The sequence below is a fragment of the Boleophthalmus pectinirostris genome, unplaced genomic scaffold, assembly GCF_026225935.1.
Source record: "Boleophthalmus pectinirostris isolate CB_2022bp ecotype Guang Dong unplaced genomic scaffold, ASM2622593v1 HiC_scaffold_19, whole genome shotgun sequence".
NCBI classification, from domain to species: domain Eukaryota; kingdom Metazoa; phylum Chordata; class Actinopteri; order Gobiiformes; family Gobiidae; genus Boleophthalmus; species Boleophthalmus pectinirostris.
The window spans coordinates 30,475,037-30,494,279 of NW_026571140.1; the positions used below are offsets into that span (position 1 = coordinate 30,475,037).

The 19,243-nt window shown below is 37.9% G+C and overlaps 1 protein-coding gene across 1 annotated transcript; it reads right to left on the bottom strand.

Moving 5' to 3' along the window:
* Positions 1-484: 484 nt before the first annotated feature.
* On the bottom strand, positions 485-19,041 carry hdc (histidine decarboxylase). Its single transcript, XM_020939016.2, has 12 exons — positions 19,014-19,041; positions 16,123-16,295; positions 6,917-7,030; positions 6,590-6,712; positions 5,830-5,964; positions 5,421-5,561; positions 4,858-4,924; positions 4,565-4,727; positions 3,458-3,548; positions 2,867-2,965; positions 2,475-2,576; positions 485-1,222 (listed from the first exon to the last, which is right to left on the bottom strand). The coding sequence occupies exons 1-12, from the start codon at positions 19,039-19,041 to the stop codon at positions 485-487; spliced, it is 1,974 nt and encodes a 657-aa protein (XP_020794675.2).
* Positions 19,042-19,243: the final 202 nt, after the last annotated feature.

Sequence of the window (19,243 nt, forward strand, 5' to 3'; positions counted from 1 at the left end):
CACAAAATTGACTCTTCTGAGCTTTAAGTCATGTTATAATATTGTTACCAGATCAAAACATACCCAGATTAGGTTTTTGTTTCTTTCACATATGCTTGAGTAAACCTGCATTATTAGGCTGTCGACATCTCCAAAGCTCAAAATGCTCTGTTCCACCTCGTGATGTCATGAAGTGGTAGTTTTGATGAGTATTTAACCTTTTGTTTAGTAAAGATTGGCAGTTCCAGGGCTGAAATTATCCAAATGATTCTAGTGAAAGTGTGTGGAGTTTAAAAACACAGTGAAGCATTTCCTGTATTACCACACGACATCACAACGTGGAGTGTTTTCTGTTTGAGAGAAGAAACTTACCCTAAATATGCAGGGCTTGTGTGTTAAACAAAAAACACAACTCCAGGTCTGTTTGTGATGAGAAAACAATATTAAAGCAGATCAGAAAATAACATAACATGGGCCTTTTTAAAAATGTGAGCCCATTTCCTGTTTACTGCCCCTGTACCAGCGCAGTGTTGGTGCCGTTCTCTTGGGGGGGGTTGGAGGTTGTGTTGTTGTTTGACGAAACTGGATTGGGAACACAGTGTATCCTTTGAAATGATGAGGACAAGTGTTTTTGATTCTCCTGGTTTGCCTTTAGGGGGCAGCAGAGGGGGTGACGGCCACATTGCACCCACACGTTACAAAAACTGGGAACACTGTTAAACTTTGTGAGCTTCTTGACTTGTTTTTCCATTTCCAATTTTCCCAGAGCATTTGAAGGCATCTCTGTGATTGTGTACATTGGACCAGAGGATGTGGTAGGGTTGTTGTCATTGCAAGGTGTTTTTTGATCAGAATTATACCCAAAATTGTAGAAATAAGGAAGAGGTTCACTGCTGCAGCTAAGTGAGCGCATTGGCCTCTGCGGTTTGGTCCAGGTTTTGTCCAGCCACAGCTCAACAGGGGAGCTAGCTAAAGGAGTTGAACCATCATCTTGAGGGATTTCAGATTCAGAGCTGTAAAATGGATTTTCCATCTCATCCTCTCTGGACTGGGATTCAGACAGAAGAACGGCAGCCATTTTGGAGATTATACCCCAGTCGCGGTGGATGTCTTCTTCTGTAGTCAGCTGGGAGGTAACTGTGAATCGGATTATGCGTTTTGGGCCGACTTCAGCTGGGATCAGGTACATGGTGCCAGAGCGGGTAAGGCGACTCAAGAGCTCCTGGGTCAAAGCATTCCCCCTCTGGAAAAATAAACAAATAATTAAAACAAATAATTATTAAATCACACTTTTTTACACCACACTTGGTAGGAATCACATAGTTTTTTTTATTTTGTCAACCAAAAATGTCTAGCCGTATTAATAGCAAGTAACATCTTAGATTGTATATATAAATGGACATAGTTAACCCGCTAGACCAGCTGTCTCCAACCTTTTTTCTCTGGTTGATGTAAGAAAGAGGGCAAGCCTTAAATAGGGTATTAGATTAGATTAGGATGACCAGATTTCCAAAATTCTAAACTGGGACACATCCGGCTTGGGATGTTTGGTACAAATAAAATTGTGAAAAGAGCGTGTAACATTTCACATTCTCATGTCAGTCATAATCTGAGGGACTTCTGTCTTTGAATTTTTTTGCTTTGTTATCATTAGCAAACACGGTTTCTGTATTTTGGCTAAACAAATGATAGTTTATGCTCCTCTTTACTGTTGGAGAGGATCAGATTAGTCAAAAATTGTGATAGTCCTGTTTTATTCCTGGTTTAGACCTGTTGTAGTCCTGGTTTAGTCTTAGTTTAGTCCTAGTTTAGTCATAGTTTAGACCTGGTTTAGATCGAATTGGTCAAAAATCGGGACACCTGGCACATTTCTTCTATAAAATTGGGACAAATCATTGGTTTTGTAGAAAGCTGGGGCAGGGGACACAAGACTCAAACTGGGACTGTTCCGGGTAAATAGGGAGGTCCGGCCACCCTAAGTTAGATGCGTATAAAACATAAACCATTACCTATTTATTAGTGCACAAAGTTATGTTAGGTTAGGTAATGGCAGACACATATAATTCAGAAATCTCTTGACGAGCTACTTGAAAGAGGGTGGAGAGCTACTGGTAACTCCCAAGCTACAGTTCGGAGAGCCCTGTGCTAGATGCTCATGATCCTGTGGTTTTTATCTCACTATTTTGTCTGTAAATAAATTCCTTTTCCTAATATGGAACTCCTAATTCCCTCCTAAATGCAGCTGCGGTGAGCTTCATTTGACTGGAGCCAAATGCAATGGGTGACTTCACACACCTTTACTCCACTTCATTTAATCATTGCCACTATATTTTTTATTGTGACAGGCCTATCCAGAGGAGGAGTTTTACATAGTAAATGTAGTCTATGAATGCCCATAAGACTTTGCTCCTTTCATGAAACTCTTACCACACATTCTGTTTCTCACCTTTGGCTCTATATGTAATACTTACGAATGATTTACAAAAGATACTTACTTTTAGGCAAAACACCACCAGCCCGAGGTGTCTCTGTGCAGGGATCTCAAAGTTTGGGTCTTTCCTAATTAGACTTTCCAGAAGCTGTGCCATCTCGACGCCCTACAAATACAAAACAATTATTGATACAAAGATGGACATATCTTATTTACAGTGACTAGAAGTACTAGTACTCATAATATGTCTTATCTAAAGGACTTATAATGCATGAAGTTGACTCTTGTGTGCTTTAAGTTATATAAAAATGTTGTTACCTCATCAAAATGAATGAAATAAAACAAACTCCAGGGATGCTTTTGATGGGGAAACAACATCATAACAAAATAGTGTAATATGGGCCTTTTAATGATTGTCATGCTAAAACTATTGTACAAAAACAGAATGGTTCTTACATGGCGGACGTGAGCCTGGAGGTTTTTCAATCCAAAAGAGCGCATGACAAACCAGAGTTTTAAGGAACGGAAACGCCGGCTGAGAGGAATTTGCCAGTGCTGAAAGAAAAAAAAAAAGTTTGATCAATACAAACATGCATGGTCCTGTTTAGGAGTTTGATTTTCAACAAAAAGGTGACAGTGAGTAACTGAAAAACTTTTGGCTGATGCTTCTAAATTATGACTGTAATTTTATGTGTGAGCAGGCCAGTTGATAGAAATTTGGAGGCCCAGGGCAAGAAGACTCACATGGGGACCCCTCTAAGATTGATTAAAAGGAAGCGGGTCTAATTCTGGGCCCCTAAAACCCTTATGCCCAGAACAACAGACCCACTTGCCCCCCTGTATACTACCCTGTGTGTGAGAGACTTGTTAAACCGCACAAATCAGATGACCTGTTGTAGTTTCAGTTATGTCTGCTCAGATTGCGTCAAAAAAAGGGAAGCTCAGATTGAGTCTATCTTGAGTAACAGAGCTTCTGAGAGAGTAGTGCTTTCAGTTAGCTTCACACCCACAGGGGATGATAATAGAAGTGAGAAAAGCATCTTGTACCATGAAGTCTGTGGCCGCCTGGGAGTTTTCATGTCTGAGATAAACAGGATCCACACTGAATGTCTGCTGCAGTTTGAACTTGTCCTTCACCCTAAAACAGCAAATCAATAATGTCAACTAAATACAATTCTACAGTCATATTAACAATACAATACTCATATCCAAATGTACTTTTAGGAGATCTTTTTTAGATAATATTATACTTTTTCAACACAAAATAACATTGTTTATTATACCCTGCCAATCTTATTAGTTCTGAATCAACTCAAAATGAAATGGAAATGTCAGATTTTACCCAGTTAATCTTTTTTTTTTCTTCAGTATCAATACTTACTTAAATGAGAAATAGTAGTTTAAATACTAGTTTCAGTAGTTTAGTATCTGATTTCTGCTACTTTTGACAATCATACATTTTATACGTGGCTTTATTCACCTCATTAAGCCCCACCCACTTTTGTCTCCTAAATGCTTCTAAATCATGCTTTCGTGTGGTGGCACTTCCTGTTAAATGGGAATCCCATTCAATTCAGTGGAGAATTTTGCATCTTAAATATAACAAAGTCAGTTCATTTGTGTAAAATGTTTGCACTGATTCTCTGGGAGGCTTTAAAATGGCTTCATAGTCCGCATTGAGCTTATTTGCTGTTAGGATCGGCAGCCCCATGTAAAATAATACAACCTGGCACTGTCTGATTTCTCTTTCCTCGCTTTATTTACCTTGATTCCTCTCCCCGATCCTCCATTTATCAGCTGTCAATCAAATGTGTCATATTAAGTGGTATCTTAAAGAAAACCACTGAAGGACTAAACCGGAGGGAGGCTTCAGGAGGCAGACATGAAATAAAATAATCAATCTTTATTGGTCTCAGTGAGGAGTTTATGTTCTCTCTCCTCATTTTGTCTCCTCTGTGGGTGGGACTTTCTCACCCTTTTCCTGCAGAATCGAGGAATCAAGGAGAAAGAAATGAGTAAAGAGAAATGAGTCCCTGAATGATGATGGCGGCTCCTGTGGCAACTTCAGGAGTAAGGTGACTTAAGCTCTAGATCAAGTGCCAAAACCTCCACAGAGACGCATTAGTCAAAACTAGACTTCTTAAAATCTCTGACCAAAATGCAGTGCAGTCGAAGTGCACCATCATCCACTTGGAGGGGTTAAAGACGAAAGAGTCAGCATAGTCCATCCCGTCCAGAGACCAGCGCAGCTCAGGGCAAAAGTAGGCGGTGCCAGCGTACGCCGCATCCACGTGAAGCCACAGATCCTCTGCAGCACCTGGAGTTTGAGTTCAGAAGTAAAGCATGTTATAAAGCACCCCTTAGTGATACTCTGTTGTAATTCCAACTCAGTCAGTTCTTTCTGGTCAGATTGTATTAAACGTTTAGACATTTAAATAATTACGCACAGATTGGTCCAAGCTCTGAGAGGTTGTCAAAGGCACAGACTCCAGTTGTTCCTAGAGTGGCACATACCTACAGAGAGGAGAAACACTGTACAATCATGCACTATTAAGCATATTAAGTCTTCACTTTAAAATGGACACATAGACAATTCTTCAAGTAAGTATCTGTGTAAGTACAGGGGTGTCGGAAAACAGATCCATTTGTCATTTTGTAAACACTTCATAAACACACTCTGCTTCATAAACTGTATAGTGGACATCTCCCATAACATTCGGCTCCAGTCAAGTTCACGAGGCTAGGGGGGAATAAGGGAGAAATAAATAAAAACACCAGGATCATGTAGAGCGGGTTAATACGAGCATTTTAAGACCAAAATGACGAAGCTCACTGCAGCAGTTACAGAGAGAAGAGTGCACATTTTTTCAATGTAAAGCCAATTGGAAACCAAGTCGATGGAGCCAGGAGTGCCCCCATTCTCACTTTCTTTTTGGAACGCGGTGGCTAGCGAGTTAGTTATGTCCATTTCTACATATAGTCCCTGCTCTGAGAGAAGGAGGGTTTGTACCATGAATGGGACCAGTCCGATCCTCCTGTCCTCCTCGATGGCCTGCAAGGTCTCTCCTCTAAGAGACTGCTGATCGTCGCTCGGAAGAAAACGGATTTTCACCAAAGAAATGAGCCCTGCTTTTTCCACAGAGGAGTGAGCCTAAACACAAGCCATTCATATGTTTTTAGGAAGAAATTCAATAAAAAAATGCATTTGTAATTATGTATTATTATAATAAATAATTCATTATAGTAAAAGGAATTGTTATGTCTACCCAAACAAGGAGGATATAATGCAAAATCAACTTAAGCAGAGCAGATGTATTTTAAAAATCAAGAGCTGCTTATACAATATATCTGTACTGGGGCAGGACAGGTTTTGCTCTGATACATGGAAGAAATTGGGCACAGGAACTTTAAGGTCTGACCTGGTCTGAAGTGTAGGCCACCAGTCGTGAGTTGAGGATGGAGTCCTCTATGTCCTGGTCTAGTTCTCGGAGCTGCAGGATTTTGTGTTTCCTCGCCGACAAAAGAGCCACTAAAGTGCTCTCACTCACTGTGGACTAAAGGGCACGGAGTCAGTATAAGCTCTATCTATAGTTAAAGGTCCTGTAGTACACAAAATTGCTACACAAAATTGCTTTAAGCTATAAGCCATTTTTAATGCCATTACCTAATCAAAAGCATACCTGGAGTTGTGTTTTGTTTTCTATTAACATGTTAGAGTGACCCTTTGATGTCATGTTATGGTAGTTTTCATGTTAACCTTTTACTACCTTTTACTTTTGGCCAAATAGAGATTGGCAATTCCAAGGCTGCAATCATCCAAATGATTCTATTGAAAGTGTATGGAATTTAAAAACACAATGGAGAACTTCCTGTATTGTCACATGATATCCTAAGATAGAATAGAGTGTTTTGCGTTTGAGAGAAGAGCTCCGCCTAAATATGTAGGGTTTGTGTCTTAAACATGTGAATGAAACAAAACAAAATACAACTCAATTCACAAAACAAAACAATTCCTTCCTCCACAGTCTGATCTCTGCTTCAAACCACATGCTTTTACTGACAGAGGTTTAAGTAACTAAGCAGCAGTTGTAGTAGTAGTTGGAAGTAAATAAGTTAGTAGAATAATAGAAGCCTAAGTAGTAGAAGTATGTGAAGTAGTAGCTGTAGCTGTAGTTGAACCTGCAGTATGCCTCCTCCACTGCTGTCTGGATGATGATGGAGGAAGAAGGAGGGCAGACCCAGAGCTTTACACAGCCAGTCCATCACATGAATCTCCAGTTCTGTACAGGCTGGACTCGAGGCCTGGAAATAACATAGAACACATTACATTTACAGTAATACTACTAGAATCAGAACTACTTTGTGCTTCTACTTGAATATCTTGAAGTAACATTGCCCTTAGTAAAAATGTTCACTACTCTACCACCTCTGTGCAAGTATTAAATTTTCAAAGTATTCTTAACATCTAATATCAAAAGAACCATAGATATTCATGCATGTGCTCACCCAGGTGAAGCCGAGACAGTTAATGGCATCTGCTAACATGTCCCCGAGCAGAGAAGGCCAAGAGGTGAGACAGGGGAAGTATGCGTGCATATGAGGACTCTGCCAATGAACCACCTAAAAGAAGGGAGATGGATACTTTACCCAAAGGAAATTCATTTTTTGGCAACAACAATGAAACATAATAGTAATATTACAGTAGTAATTTCATACTTTAAAGTGATGCATTGTATAGACATATGGCATGATACACAAAATAATCAAACAACTTTTGCCAACTTTTGAATTAGGTACATTTACTTTATATATTTTTTATTAGCAGTATATACTTTTAGTCCTACTTGACTAATATTTGTACTGAAGTGACAGTACTTTGTTACTAGGGTAAAAGTTTTCGTTCCCACTGTGCGTTAATAGCAGTCAAACTAAAACTGAACATATGTAGAACTTGTGTATTATTTTGTGTTTTTAGCATTAACTTCTTGACAACCTTTACAGGGTTCCTCTTTCACTGACAACATTTCAGCAGTTTTTCATGACTTGGCACCTACATGTGTATGGAGCATACCTTTAGGGCTAAATATTAAATGTTAACTTACCTTATGGTTTGGTATTACAGTTTTTTAACATTCAAAATACTGTCAATGCATTTATTGTCCTCTCTTTTAAACAAGACTTAGAGGTTCAGAAATAATCATAATAGCCTAATGATTACTTAACAGAGCGCTGTACTTGAGTGAAAAAGATACTAAAATTCCAGGATTCCCTGCTTTTAATAATATAGTTGGTAGTTTGTAGACCAAAACACTAACAAACAAACATCATGTATTTTAAAGGTACACTGTGTAACTTTTCAGTACTACCTGCTTGTTTCCATAGGGAGGATATTGCTTTGCTTTGGGATGCTACAGAGCATGGCATTAAACTTGTGTATCTTGCATTCAATCAGTCAATCACAGTTGTTTCTATTGCTCAAGAACACGATGCAAAACATGCAATCTTACTACTTGAACTGTGACTTTGTCAGTATATACAGTATCTCTACTTTTAGTTTGCAGTTAGGTCTTCTGGATGTCCTTAAAATGTAAACTTTGAAGAGAATCCTATTTTCCACAAATTGTACAGCCCTACCTACACTGTAAAAAAAAATCCATCGTTTTTACAGGAAAACGCTGGCCGCTGGGGTTACCAGAGCTTTCCTGTTAAAAATACAGTAATACAGTTAATAACTTTACAGAAAACAATGTAAATCAGTTTACGTTTTTTGAAATCACGGTTGAATCACATTTAAAATCAGTGAAATCTACACAAAAAAGTTGTTTTAATTTTGCATAACCGTGTTGTAAATAGACACCTTCCTGTATTTTTAACATGAAAAAAATGCTTATTATACATCCTTTCCTGTATTTTCTACATAAGAAATGTTTTTTGTGCACTGATTTCTTATCAAATTAACAGGGAAATATTTCACAAAAAAAACAGTTTAAGCTGGCAAAACGACAGTAAAAGTTTATATTTTAAATTAAGCTTTTCTGTAAATTTTACATAAAATCTACTCATAAACGCAGTATTTTTATGTTTAAATAATACAGTTGAACTGTAAAAATTACCTGTTAAACCTGCAAGATCATAAATTCTACTGCTACTACTGTAATCATTACCAAAACATGCAATAATACATGACAAGAAAAATATCACTTAAAACATTTATTTAACAGTCTCAATATAGTAACAAGTTGTAAACAATTAGATTTTTTTCAGCATATAGAACAAAAATTGCATTCAAAGGAACCACTGAATCGAAGTTCGAAGATAGCCTCATTATTGCAGAATTTTTTTCAGTTACTCAAACAATGCATTCTCATGGTGTTGTTTTAACAATATCAAGCATGTGACTGATTTTCAGCTGAACTAAATTAACACTCATTGATCTATTGAATGAGTCATTTTACAGTATTGGGCTTTCCCTTAAAACAAGTTTCAAGTGCCAGGCACACAACAACCAAATTAAAATTGTGTTTACTTGCTAAAACATAACTCTTAAAATGACTTTAAAATTAACATTTACAACCCTCATGCTCTCCTGGGGGTCACATTGTCCCGAAGAATTGTTTTTTTTTCCTTCCCGCTCTCTTGGGGCGGGTCTATCAAACCCAAAAATTTATTTTCAAATAAATTCTCGCCAGGCGAGAAAATACATTTTTGGGTTTGACTGACCCGCACCAAGAGAGAGGAAAGGAAAACCGTTTTTTTCCCTTCAGGTCAATGTGACCCCGAGGAGAGCATGATGGTTAAATCAATGACATATTATGCTTTAATTAACATAAATCACACTGTAGATTTAACAAGGCAAAAACTTCCGGTACCTCTTCTCAAATGAACACAGAGTCCAAAGAGATTCCAAAGACTCCATCAGACAGTTCATGTTTATCCTTCCCGCCACTCCTGATCAGAGAGTTCTTGTATCAGGGTGAGGACTCGAGGGTTTACACTGAGACGACGCTTTGAGTTTTTACTCTCCACTTTGGTTCCTTTTTCCAGGTTTATCAAGAAAAAACACTACAAAATAAAATATTGCATATTAAACATTTTTATTTATCAGAATAAAATAAATAAACTACAAAATATATTTTCGAATAAAATGAATGTTTAAAACACAAATCTGTCATTTTAGGTCCCAGAGTAGCAGTCCCAGCCCAGGACTGAAGTCAGACCCAGAGTAAAGTCTGGGTCTGAGTCCAGGTATCAATCTCAGTATTAAGAAATGTGTAAGCCATATTTACTCACCTTTGAAGAAACTCAAGAGTTGAAGCCAGCTCAGATGGATAATGGATGTTAAAACAATAGTAGCTCCCAAACATCAGGCACAATGCAGAAATGAAGGAGATGATGTTTGTGTTGATAAGGTTCTGATCCAGACTCAGCATGTACCTCGTTGAAGAAAAACATGATGTTCCTATGAATACAATATTAAACAGGGTATTTTAATAAACACCACACACATGACAAATTCTATAAACTGCAATTACAAGATATGAAACAGACTTACCACAGACAATAACAGCTGGTGTCACAGGCACTTGCTCCAGTTGGACCTCTTCTGCCAGACATGTATCTTCTACATAGAAGAACAAGGACTCCTCCTTCTCATCAAAGTACCTGAGCAGAAGCAGGACCATCTCTTTCACATCATCTGAGCAGCCACTCTGCTGTCCTCGCATCCTCTGAAGCCGAGCATAAGTCTGAAGGAACTTCTTACTCTTGTTGACACAAACTGTTGTCATGTAGTTGAGAAGCCTTTTCCCCTTCAAATCCAAATTTCGAGTGAATGTCTCTTTAAGGTCAATCCCAGTGAGTTCCTTGAAGTGGACAGACATACCAAGTTCATCAAACAAAAATGGCCACTCCTCTCTGAGGTATTTTTCCCTGGTTGACTTGTTGGCGCTGTGTGTAAAAAGTGGACTTCATTAGATTTTTGATCTCTTCCAGATTGGCCTCAGATGAATGTTGGTACATTGCTTTGAGTTTTTTCCATCTTTTGCTGCTGGCTCTCTTGAGTTTCTCCAATGGGCAGAAATTTGACATTCCACTTAATGCACCCATAAATGTCCTGCATTTCAGCTCTCTCTTCTAAAGGGATCTCATCTGTGTGATCCGAGTCATCGGTCTCATGTCTTCTTTTTCTTATTTTAGGTGTTGAATCGCGCCTCACATTTTCAATTCTGTTTTGTAACTGTTTAACAAGGGAATGGTAGCCTGCCCCAACAATATCCCCGTCTATAACATCTTGTAGAGATTTTGGATATTTTGCTACCATTTTTTTGCAACATCAGTTGAATGCTTTTTACCTACATGAGGGTATTTTTCTAACATCTCAGTCACAACTATCCGGACCATCTGTCTCCTCAGTTTTGAGCCTGGCCTTTTTCCCCTCTCCAAAGACTGCATCACTTCCTCAGGAAATTTACTCCATGGAATTTCAAAACTGTTCTCCCACTGTGTATCGAGTCCTGGGCTGCTACTACTGGAGGAGGTTGAAGATGAACTTCGGGGAGAAACTGATAGATAGATGACAGTGAGCTGGGCTCAGGAGTCTGGTCTTAAAATAACAGAAAAAAGGTGATGAGTTACACTGTGCATACCATGTTTTGAACAGATGACAAATCCATACATTAAAAGACTGTTTGTGTACCATCTTTACTTACATTTCTGTTTCTAAACAGAAAGAAGTTTTCTGGCTTGTATAGGTCTTAATGCAGTCATTAAATCAGCCTCCTGTATGAAATGTAGATCATCATACATCTCAACTCCAATGGATTGCAAGTGTTCTTGGAGGATGTTTTTGGTTGCCGGTGGAAGGTCTGGTAGTACTTCCATGATGGCATCATCTAAGAACATTCGCTCTGTGTCACTCATATTTGCACTAAAAAGAAAACAATAAAATAAAATACAGTAAATAAACTTAAATCAGATAACATTTGTGAACTATTTACAGTGTGAGAAGTATAGCATTAGCTTCAACTTTATTTTTCCACAATACTGTGCTTCAGAGGAATGACTTTGTTTCCATTAAGAATGTATGACACCAAAGGATAGAAATCAAGCAGGTCATTAATGTTCATACACTGTAACCCAAGACTGTTCTTTATCACAGAATACAGATGGTATTCTGACAGGAAGATGCCTTGGTGGATATCCATCAAAACATACACAGCCAAGTCATTTTGAATCAAGAAGAGAAGAAGTTCACCAAATTCCACATACTCATCATTCGGTACACAACAAACTGCCCCTTCTTATATGTAGTGCCCTTGTACTGAATGTCTGTGGAGACTGTGGTATTGCTTTCTGAAAAGGCAAACTCCTGGACAGCACATTTAATAGTGTCACTATAAAGGTTGGAGTAAAATGCACAGCTGTCCTTCACTTGCAGTAGTTTAATGCATTCTTGTCCTGCTAAAACATATCCCTGATACATCTGATGACGCTCTGCTAAAGTTTGACAAATGTTTTTTAAGTGTTTGGCACATCTTTTAAAATAACCATGTTTACTTTCAAACCTAAGTGTCCATAACCTTATCAGAGGACCAAATTTCAACAACAGTGCTGAATAACGGCGTAAAAAGTGGTGCTTCGGTTTGAGTTTGATTTCAGGAAACAACATCTTCCTCAACTCCAAATACTCTTGGACCAAAATATCAAGATATGCTATCTGGGACAAGGAAATGTTCTGAGCACAAATAAGATCCACAATGTCTTTTAACTGGAGAGCTAACTGCCACACTTCATCTTCATGGTTTTGCACTTTGTCGCCAATTAAAACTGGCAGCAATCTCAAGAAGTTCCAGTTTTGAATGGCTTGCCCGGATAACCTGGCTCCCTCACAGTTGACAGCACATGGCTTTGTGAGTGCTTCTGATCCTTTGTATTTAAACTGTTTAATGCGCCTGTTTAAGAGTGAGTATGTGAACCATTTTTTTCTTTTTATGATGTTCTTCAGGTACAGTGCTAGATCATATGGTAAAACTCCCTCAAAGAGGTCATGACCTAAACAAGGCGGCAGACCAGGCTGAGACACATGGAAAGACTCAAGGCTGTTAAAGACAGAGTTTACCTTTATTCCGCGGACGTCTTCAGTGTTATTAGTCTGAAGTTCAGTAACAGCCGCGTTATATGTCTCAGGAGTGCGTGGAGGTCCACAGGCATTCGGATCAGCCTCAAACTCACTTCTTGTGATTTCATAGTACCTGCAAAAATATCGAGAGCGGCTGAAGTTCTCTGTAAACCCGCCTATGCTATGAGAACCAAGGTTATCCCCAGAAATGCAGTACAGACCCCCTTTTACTGTTTCACCATCTACATTTATTCCAACTGTCTCTAAGGATTTTAGATCTGCTAACAATTCTGAAAAAATTTTGGCTACTCCAAAACGCTTGAGGTCATTTTCAATGCACAACAGGACCAAAAACATATTATCAGTATTTGAGCGCAAATGGATGGGTATATTTGCTACTGACAGATAGACAGCAAGAACCTTATGTGTCTTTTTAGCATAACCCAGGGGGTTCACAATTTCAAATGAATCTTGGGACAAAATCAGTTTGAGGCTCTCAGGGTTTTCGTTAAAGAACTGGTGACATCTGAAATTTTGTCCATTATATAAATCAGTAAAAACCCCTGCTTCAGGATCTCTTAACTTTTGGGACTGCGCAGCCCTCCATAAATGTAACTGCGAAAAGCTCTTCAGAGTTTCTGGTATGTAGTAAGCACACTTTTCAGTCATGTTTTTATCCATACCTAATGCCACCTTTTGAGGTTCTGTGTATTTAAACAGTTTTGTGAAGGTTTGATTTCTGGAGTATGTTGTCCTTAACGGCCCTGATGACAGGAAGAAAACAAATCTGACTCTTTAATGCAGTCACAGACTTTAGTGACGGCTTCATCTGATAGGTTTGCATCAGTTTTTAATACAGAACTTACTTTAGTTATTGTGTAAGCTTGGCCTAACTCGTGAACATTTAGCATTTCCTCAACAATAGTCTGTATAGTAGAGGCAGGAATCAGCAGCTGTCCTTGCAGTTTAAGGTAAAAGAGACACATGTTTCTGAGCTAGAACTCGCTATCCGTCTCTGGCATATCAACAGGTGCATTAGTTGTGGACATGGCCTCCTGTGTGTTTTCTGAATCACCTGTACAAACAATAACACGTGTGGTGAGTGGTTGAGTTTCTCTGTACATATCATTAATAGCATCAGGAGAGCATGCTTTATGCTTCCTACACATGTGAGAAGTAAATGATGACTTTTTGGTAAACACGTGCTTACAACCAGTGACTGGGCATGCCACAGACCTGCCCTCTTCTATATGGTCATTTAAATGAGCCACAAGCTCCTTCACTCTATGAAAATAGTGTGAACACAACGAAACTGCACATTTCAAATCTGAAACAACGGTCTTCGGAGCAGCACATGGAGCAGGTGCAGAGTGCACACGATAAAAATGCCCCTTAAAAGCCGAGTAAGTGGTAAACGTCTGACTACAATTGGCGCCAACACATTTGAAAAGACAATGAGGCTCGTTCCTATGCACTCTGCAATGTAATACATAGCCTCTTAATGTTTCCAATTGTTTTTTACAGAAAATGCAGGTGATCATCTTTAAAATCTCAAGCCTATCTCATTGATTTTAAAATGTGCTAATCACGCACTGACTTACTGATCGCAAATATGGACTGGCGCTAGCTTACACTATGTGCTACTCATTTTCCGTTTTATCAGTAAAAAGTAAATGTGAAGCTTACCGTGCAAACTTTAAATGTTTGAATCGACATCCACAGATCCGAAATGAGTATAATACCATAGAATGGTCCTAACTCGAAAAAGTATCCAAAGACGTCTCTGCTCTGCTCCGGAGTTGTGCGAGGTTCAGACGGCGCAGCGCGCTCTCGCTCTCGCTCGTTAGTGACGTCAGCCTCAGCCGTGAACGTGGAGCGCGTGCTTTTCCCGCTTTTCCCGCCCCCTCGCTATTATCCAATCAGAAACGACCATCAGGTGCCACGATCTCGTCATTATCCAATCAGAGACGAACCTCAGCTGCGCACTTTGAAATTTCAAATTAGGCGGACAGACAGTTCAGGTACAAGTCTGTGGTTATAGGGGAGGCAGGTTAAGTTTAGCCTATGATAACACAATGCTCAAATTATTAGTACCATTTATCAATATACCAAAATATATTACAATATAACAAAAAAAACAAACAAAAAAAACAAACAAAACAAAACACCTTTTTAGAGGGATGTTTAACCTGCTCAAAATATGATCAATATCCACAATTTCAATTTCTCTATAAACTATTTTAATCTTTATATAGCCTCCAGAGTAGGTTGCAAATAAATTATAAAAACTATGTTATTATAAATTAATATTTGTATATAAAACTACATACAATACAGGCAATCTCACAGATCCGCAGTGCCATATTATACAGAACAAAATCTTGTGAAAAAATTTTTATTAACTCAATTGGCATTGTTCTGTTAATCATGCTACAAGTACAGCATAAGGTTGTAAAGTAAATTACTGATTTTTATTTATTTTTTTCCTGTATTTTCAAATAGAAAATGTCAAAAATCATAGTTTTTACAATATTTGAATATCTTATTAACAAAAATATGTAGTTGTGAGTATTACAGTGTTTCTGTGTTTTTGTTACTGTAATTGGTCCTTTTTACAAATACATTTGATTATTATCACATATTATTATTGTAAATATAACATTAATATTTTGTATAAAAGTACAGCATAAAGTTGTAAAGGGAGTTACACATATGTTTTGTATTTTTTTTTTAAACTGCCAAAAGTACTATTTTTTACACTATTTGAATGTCTAATTAACAAAAATGTTTTGTTATAAGTATTACAGCATTTCTATGTTTTTATTACAGCAAATGGTAATTTTAACAAATAAATGTGATTATAATCACACATTATTTTTGTAAATACAACATTAACCTCTGTTTTTTAATTCACAATGGTTTCCTGTAATTCATACAAAAATCATATGTCTTTCATTTTACCGTGCATTTCTGTAGGCATTTTACAGAGTTACTGTGTAAATTTCACAGCCATTTTTTACAGTGTAGAGTTAGTAGAAAAGTATCTATCTTCCTAGAGACTGGAAAGTGATAGTCCTATGTCAAGTTACACGTCAGACGTGTACAAGGGTGAACCTGGTCATAGTAAGAATGCGTGCATGTAGTTAAGTAAAGTTGCATATTGCCCCTTTGATGGTCCTATATTACACAAAACAGATTCTTTTGAGCTTTAAGCCATGTTATAATGTTGCTACTTAATCAAAAACATACGTGGAGTTTTGTTTTGTTTAATTCACACGTTTGAGCAATCCTTTATTATTAGTCTGTCTGTATCTCCAAAGCTCAAAATGCTCTTTTCCACCTTGTGATGTAGTGTATGGAGTTTAAAAACACAGTGGAGCACTTCCTGTATTACCACATGATTTCACATGAGTGTTTTTCATTTGAGAGTTGAACTAAATGTGCAGGGTTTGTGTGTGAAACGTGTAACTGAAAGAAAGCCCAACTCCAGGTCTGTTTGTAATGAGGAAACAACATTTCAACATACAGCATAATATGGGCCCTTTAAGTAAATAAACTGTGAAAAGGATTCATTTAGGTCTTAGCATGGTCTTACCCCAGGCATGATGATCTTCTCGATGTCGTTGAAGATGTCGTCCCATTCCTCAGGCTCAAAGGGGGCAGAGTCCGGCATCAGCTCCTTCATGTACCCAGGCTTCACATCAGGAATCACCCTCCGCTCACGAATAGAGCTCAGATACTGGGTAATGTAGTCCACCAGCTCCTTACCTAAATAAAACACACTTTATAACCCTACAGACCAGGGATGGGACAATAACATTAATATCATGATAAAAAGAGTAGACAAAGAGTGTGGGACTTTTATATAATTGTGATAATCAACAAAAAAGATCATCGCCATAGATGACTAGACTTTAAACTTTATTGATCCACAAGGGAAATTACTTGGACACAGTGGCTCAAACATCACAATATATTATAATAACAAAGAGTAAAACATATAAATGGTAATAATAAATTCTAAATAAGTTGCAAAAAAGACAGCAAGAGACAGGTGTGAAATAAGACATAATTATATAATGTATATACAAGTAAAAATAAAAGAGAAAATAAGTAATAAAAATGTCTCAGCTTTATACAAAAGGTTGTAAGGAAAACAGTGCAAAGATGATATGAGGATTGACAGGACACAGGATTATCTGTTACACAAGGGTGAGTTATTTCACAAGAATATGCAGAAAAGTTACTTATCCATTATGTTTTCTTCTCCATTGTTGTTTTCTCTCATAACTGTCAGTAATTTTGTAATAATTTCATAATCATTTTGTAATTATTCTGGCCGTGATAATCGTGACACCAAATTTCAATATCGTCCCATGTGGACTACAGACTAGACTGGTGTTTAAAGTGGAAAAAAAACCCACCTAAACTCTGCTTACCACCACATTTCAGATCAGTGTTGTTCAGATAGAGCTGCTAGATTGGGCAGTGCCTGGATGACTAAAGAAAGGAGTGAGGAGAGAGGAGGAGGGGTGGGGTCTGGTGCTATAAGGAACAGTTTGTCTAACACAGGGGTCTCCAATCTTTTTCCTCTGGGGAGCTTAATAAAACGTAAATGCTAGAGAGCTACTCGTTTTAGCAGCCGCAAGAAACTGAGAAAGAGCCATGGTAAGCTTCTAACAAGGTGCAGTTAGATGACTATTAAACATAAACCATTATCCATTTATTAGTGCACAAGTTAGGCATCAAACATATACATTTACAGTGGTAATTAATCAGATTTTAATTAAGTGCAATACATATAATTCAGAAATCCCTTGGTGAATTACTTGGAATGGGGTGGAGAGCAACTGGTAACTCCCGAGCTACAGGTTGGAGGTCCCTCAAACTCCTGGATTTAATCAGGGCAGTCATGCAGTGATGTCACATAGTACTTGAAATTGCACACACACACGCGCACATGCACACGCACACACGCACACACACACACACACACACGCACACACACACACACACACACACACACACACGCACACACACACACACACACACACACACACACACACAGTTTTTGTTAAGAAAGCTGCAAATTTACCTAGTTACTTGCACTAAAATTGTGTAAAGGGACTATGCAATACTATAGAGAGTTTACAGTTTACTAGCAAAAAATCTTAATGATTTTATGTTGAGTTCCACTTCATGTTCATCGAAATGTGAATTTGAGTTGGCACAATTATTCAAAGGCTGCATTTAAAAAATTATACTTTTATTGAATACCTGTGCACTTGTAGTTTAAACATCTACCTCATCTAAAATGTGTGGATGTGGATTTCTGTCTTCTCTCAAATGTCGATGCTACTGAAGTTGTTTATATTGACCACTGTGAACAGAATCCTAAAATTACACATGTATCTGATCACAATCACAATACTTATCTGAAAAATTGCCATTACATTTGAGCCTATTTCTCCAGTGCCCGGTTTGGAACTCTTGGTTTAGTCCTAGTTGATTTACTGTTGACAGTATAATCAATCATTTATCTTTGTTTTTTATAGGTTTTGGTGCGCACAACCAAATTATAATCATAAAATGTGAAAGGCTTTTTAAACTTTGCCTCCTGCTCGAATAACTCTGTTTGTGGTGCCAAATTATGGAACAACATGAGAGTAGAACTGAAAACACTGTCCACACATACATGCGTACAAAAATAAATAATAAATGTTTTTTTGTTTTTTTCACACTAAAATTGAGCCTAAACTTGGACCAAATTCAGAAGAACAGAACTAAACCAGGACTACCATACTAAACTGGGCTCAAATTCTCTCTTCTCTCACACAGACACACAAACCTAAAATTAAACCTGGACCAGACCAAGGCTAAACCAGGACTAAACCAGGACTAAACAAGAATAAGAATCAAGTCTATGTGTGAACTAATAGGACGTGGTCTAAACGTGGTCTAAATGCAGTCTGGTTTAGCTCTAGATTATCCCTGAACGTAAACTGTTACAAACAAACAAAAAAACAACAACAACAAAAACAAAACAACAACAACAACAACAAAAACATATCAATTGATTTCTAATCTCTGTGAAGACAAGAACATTACCAAGCCAGTTCTGTGGAGAGGCAACCGTGCTTACTATTAAAATACATTTTAAATTTAAAACCTTTTAAAATCTTAACCTTACCCAGCAAAACATTAAAGCACAATTTCTTGTCTACAGTTACAATTTCATAAAGAATAAAATAATTGCTTATGATAATACCAGACAGAAACGTAATGCCATATTGCTGAACATCAGGCAAAGCAACACCATCACCATAGAGACAACGCATGGCTATAATTGATTATTATTATGTTTCACTGTTGCTGATGAGAAGATAAATTTCCCTCGGGATAAATGAACTGTCTGTCTTTAAGAAGGTGATGGATGCTCTACCAGAAAAGTTCCACAGTGCGGCTTTAATTGTAATGAATCCTTACCTCTGCGGTTGTACTCCTGTGCCTGCATGTTAGTAGATGCTCGTGAGGGTGTAGTCCAGTGCTTTGAACAGGTGGAAGCAGTGAGCACAATATAAAGACCCCTCCTCATCGTGATGCGCAAACATATCAACGGACCATTGTCTTCTGATTCTGAAATAACCAATGACATTTGCACATTTACCCCTGATATTTATCCACAACTTCCAGTAACTACAGTTTCTTAAGTGATA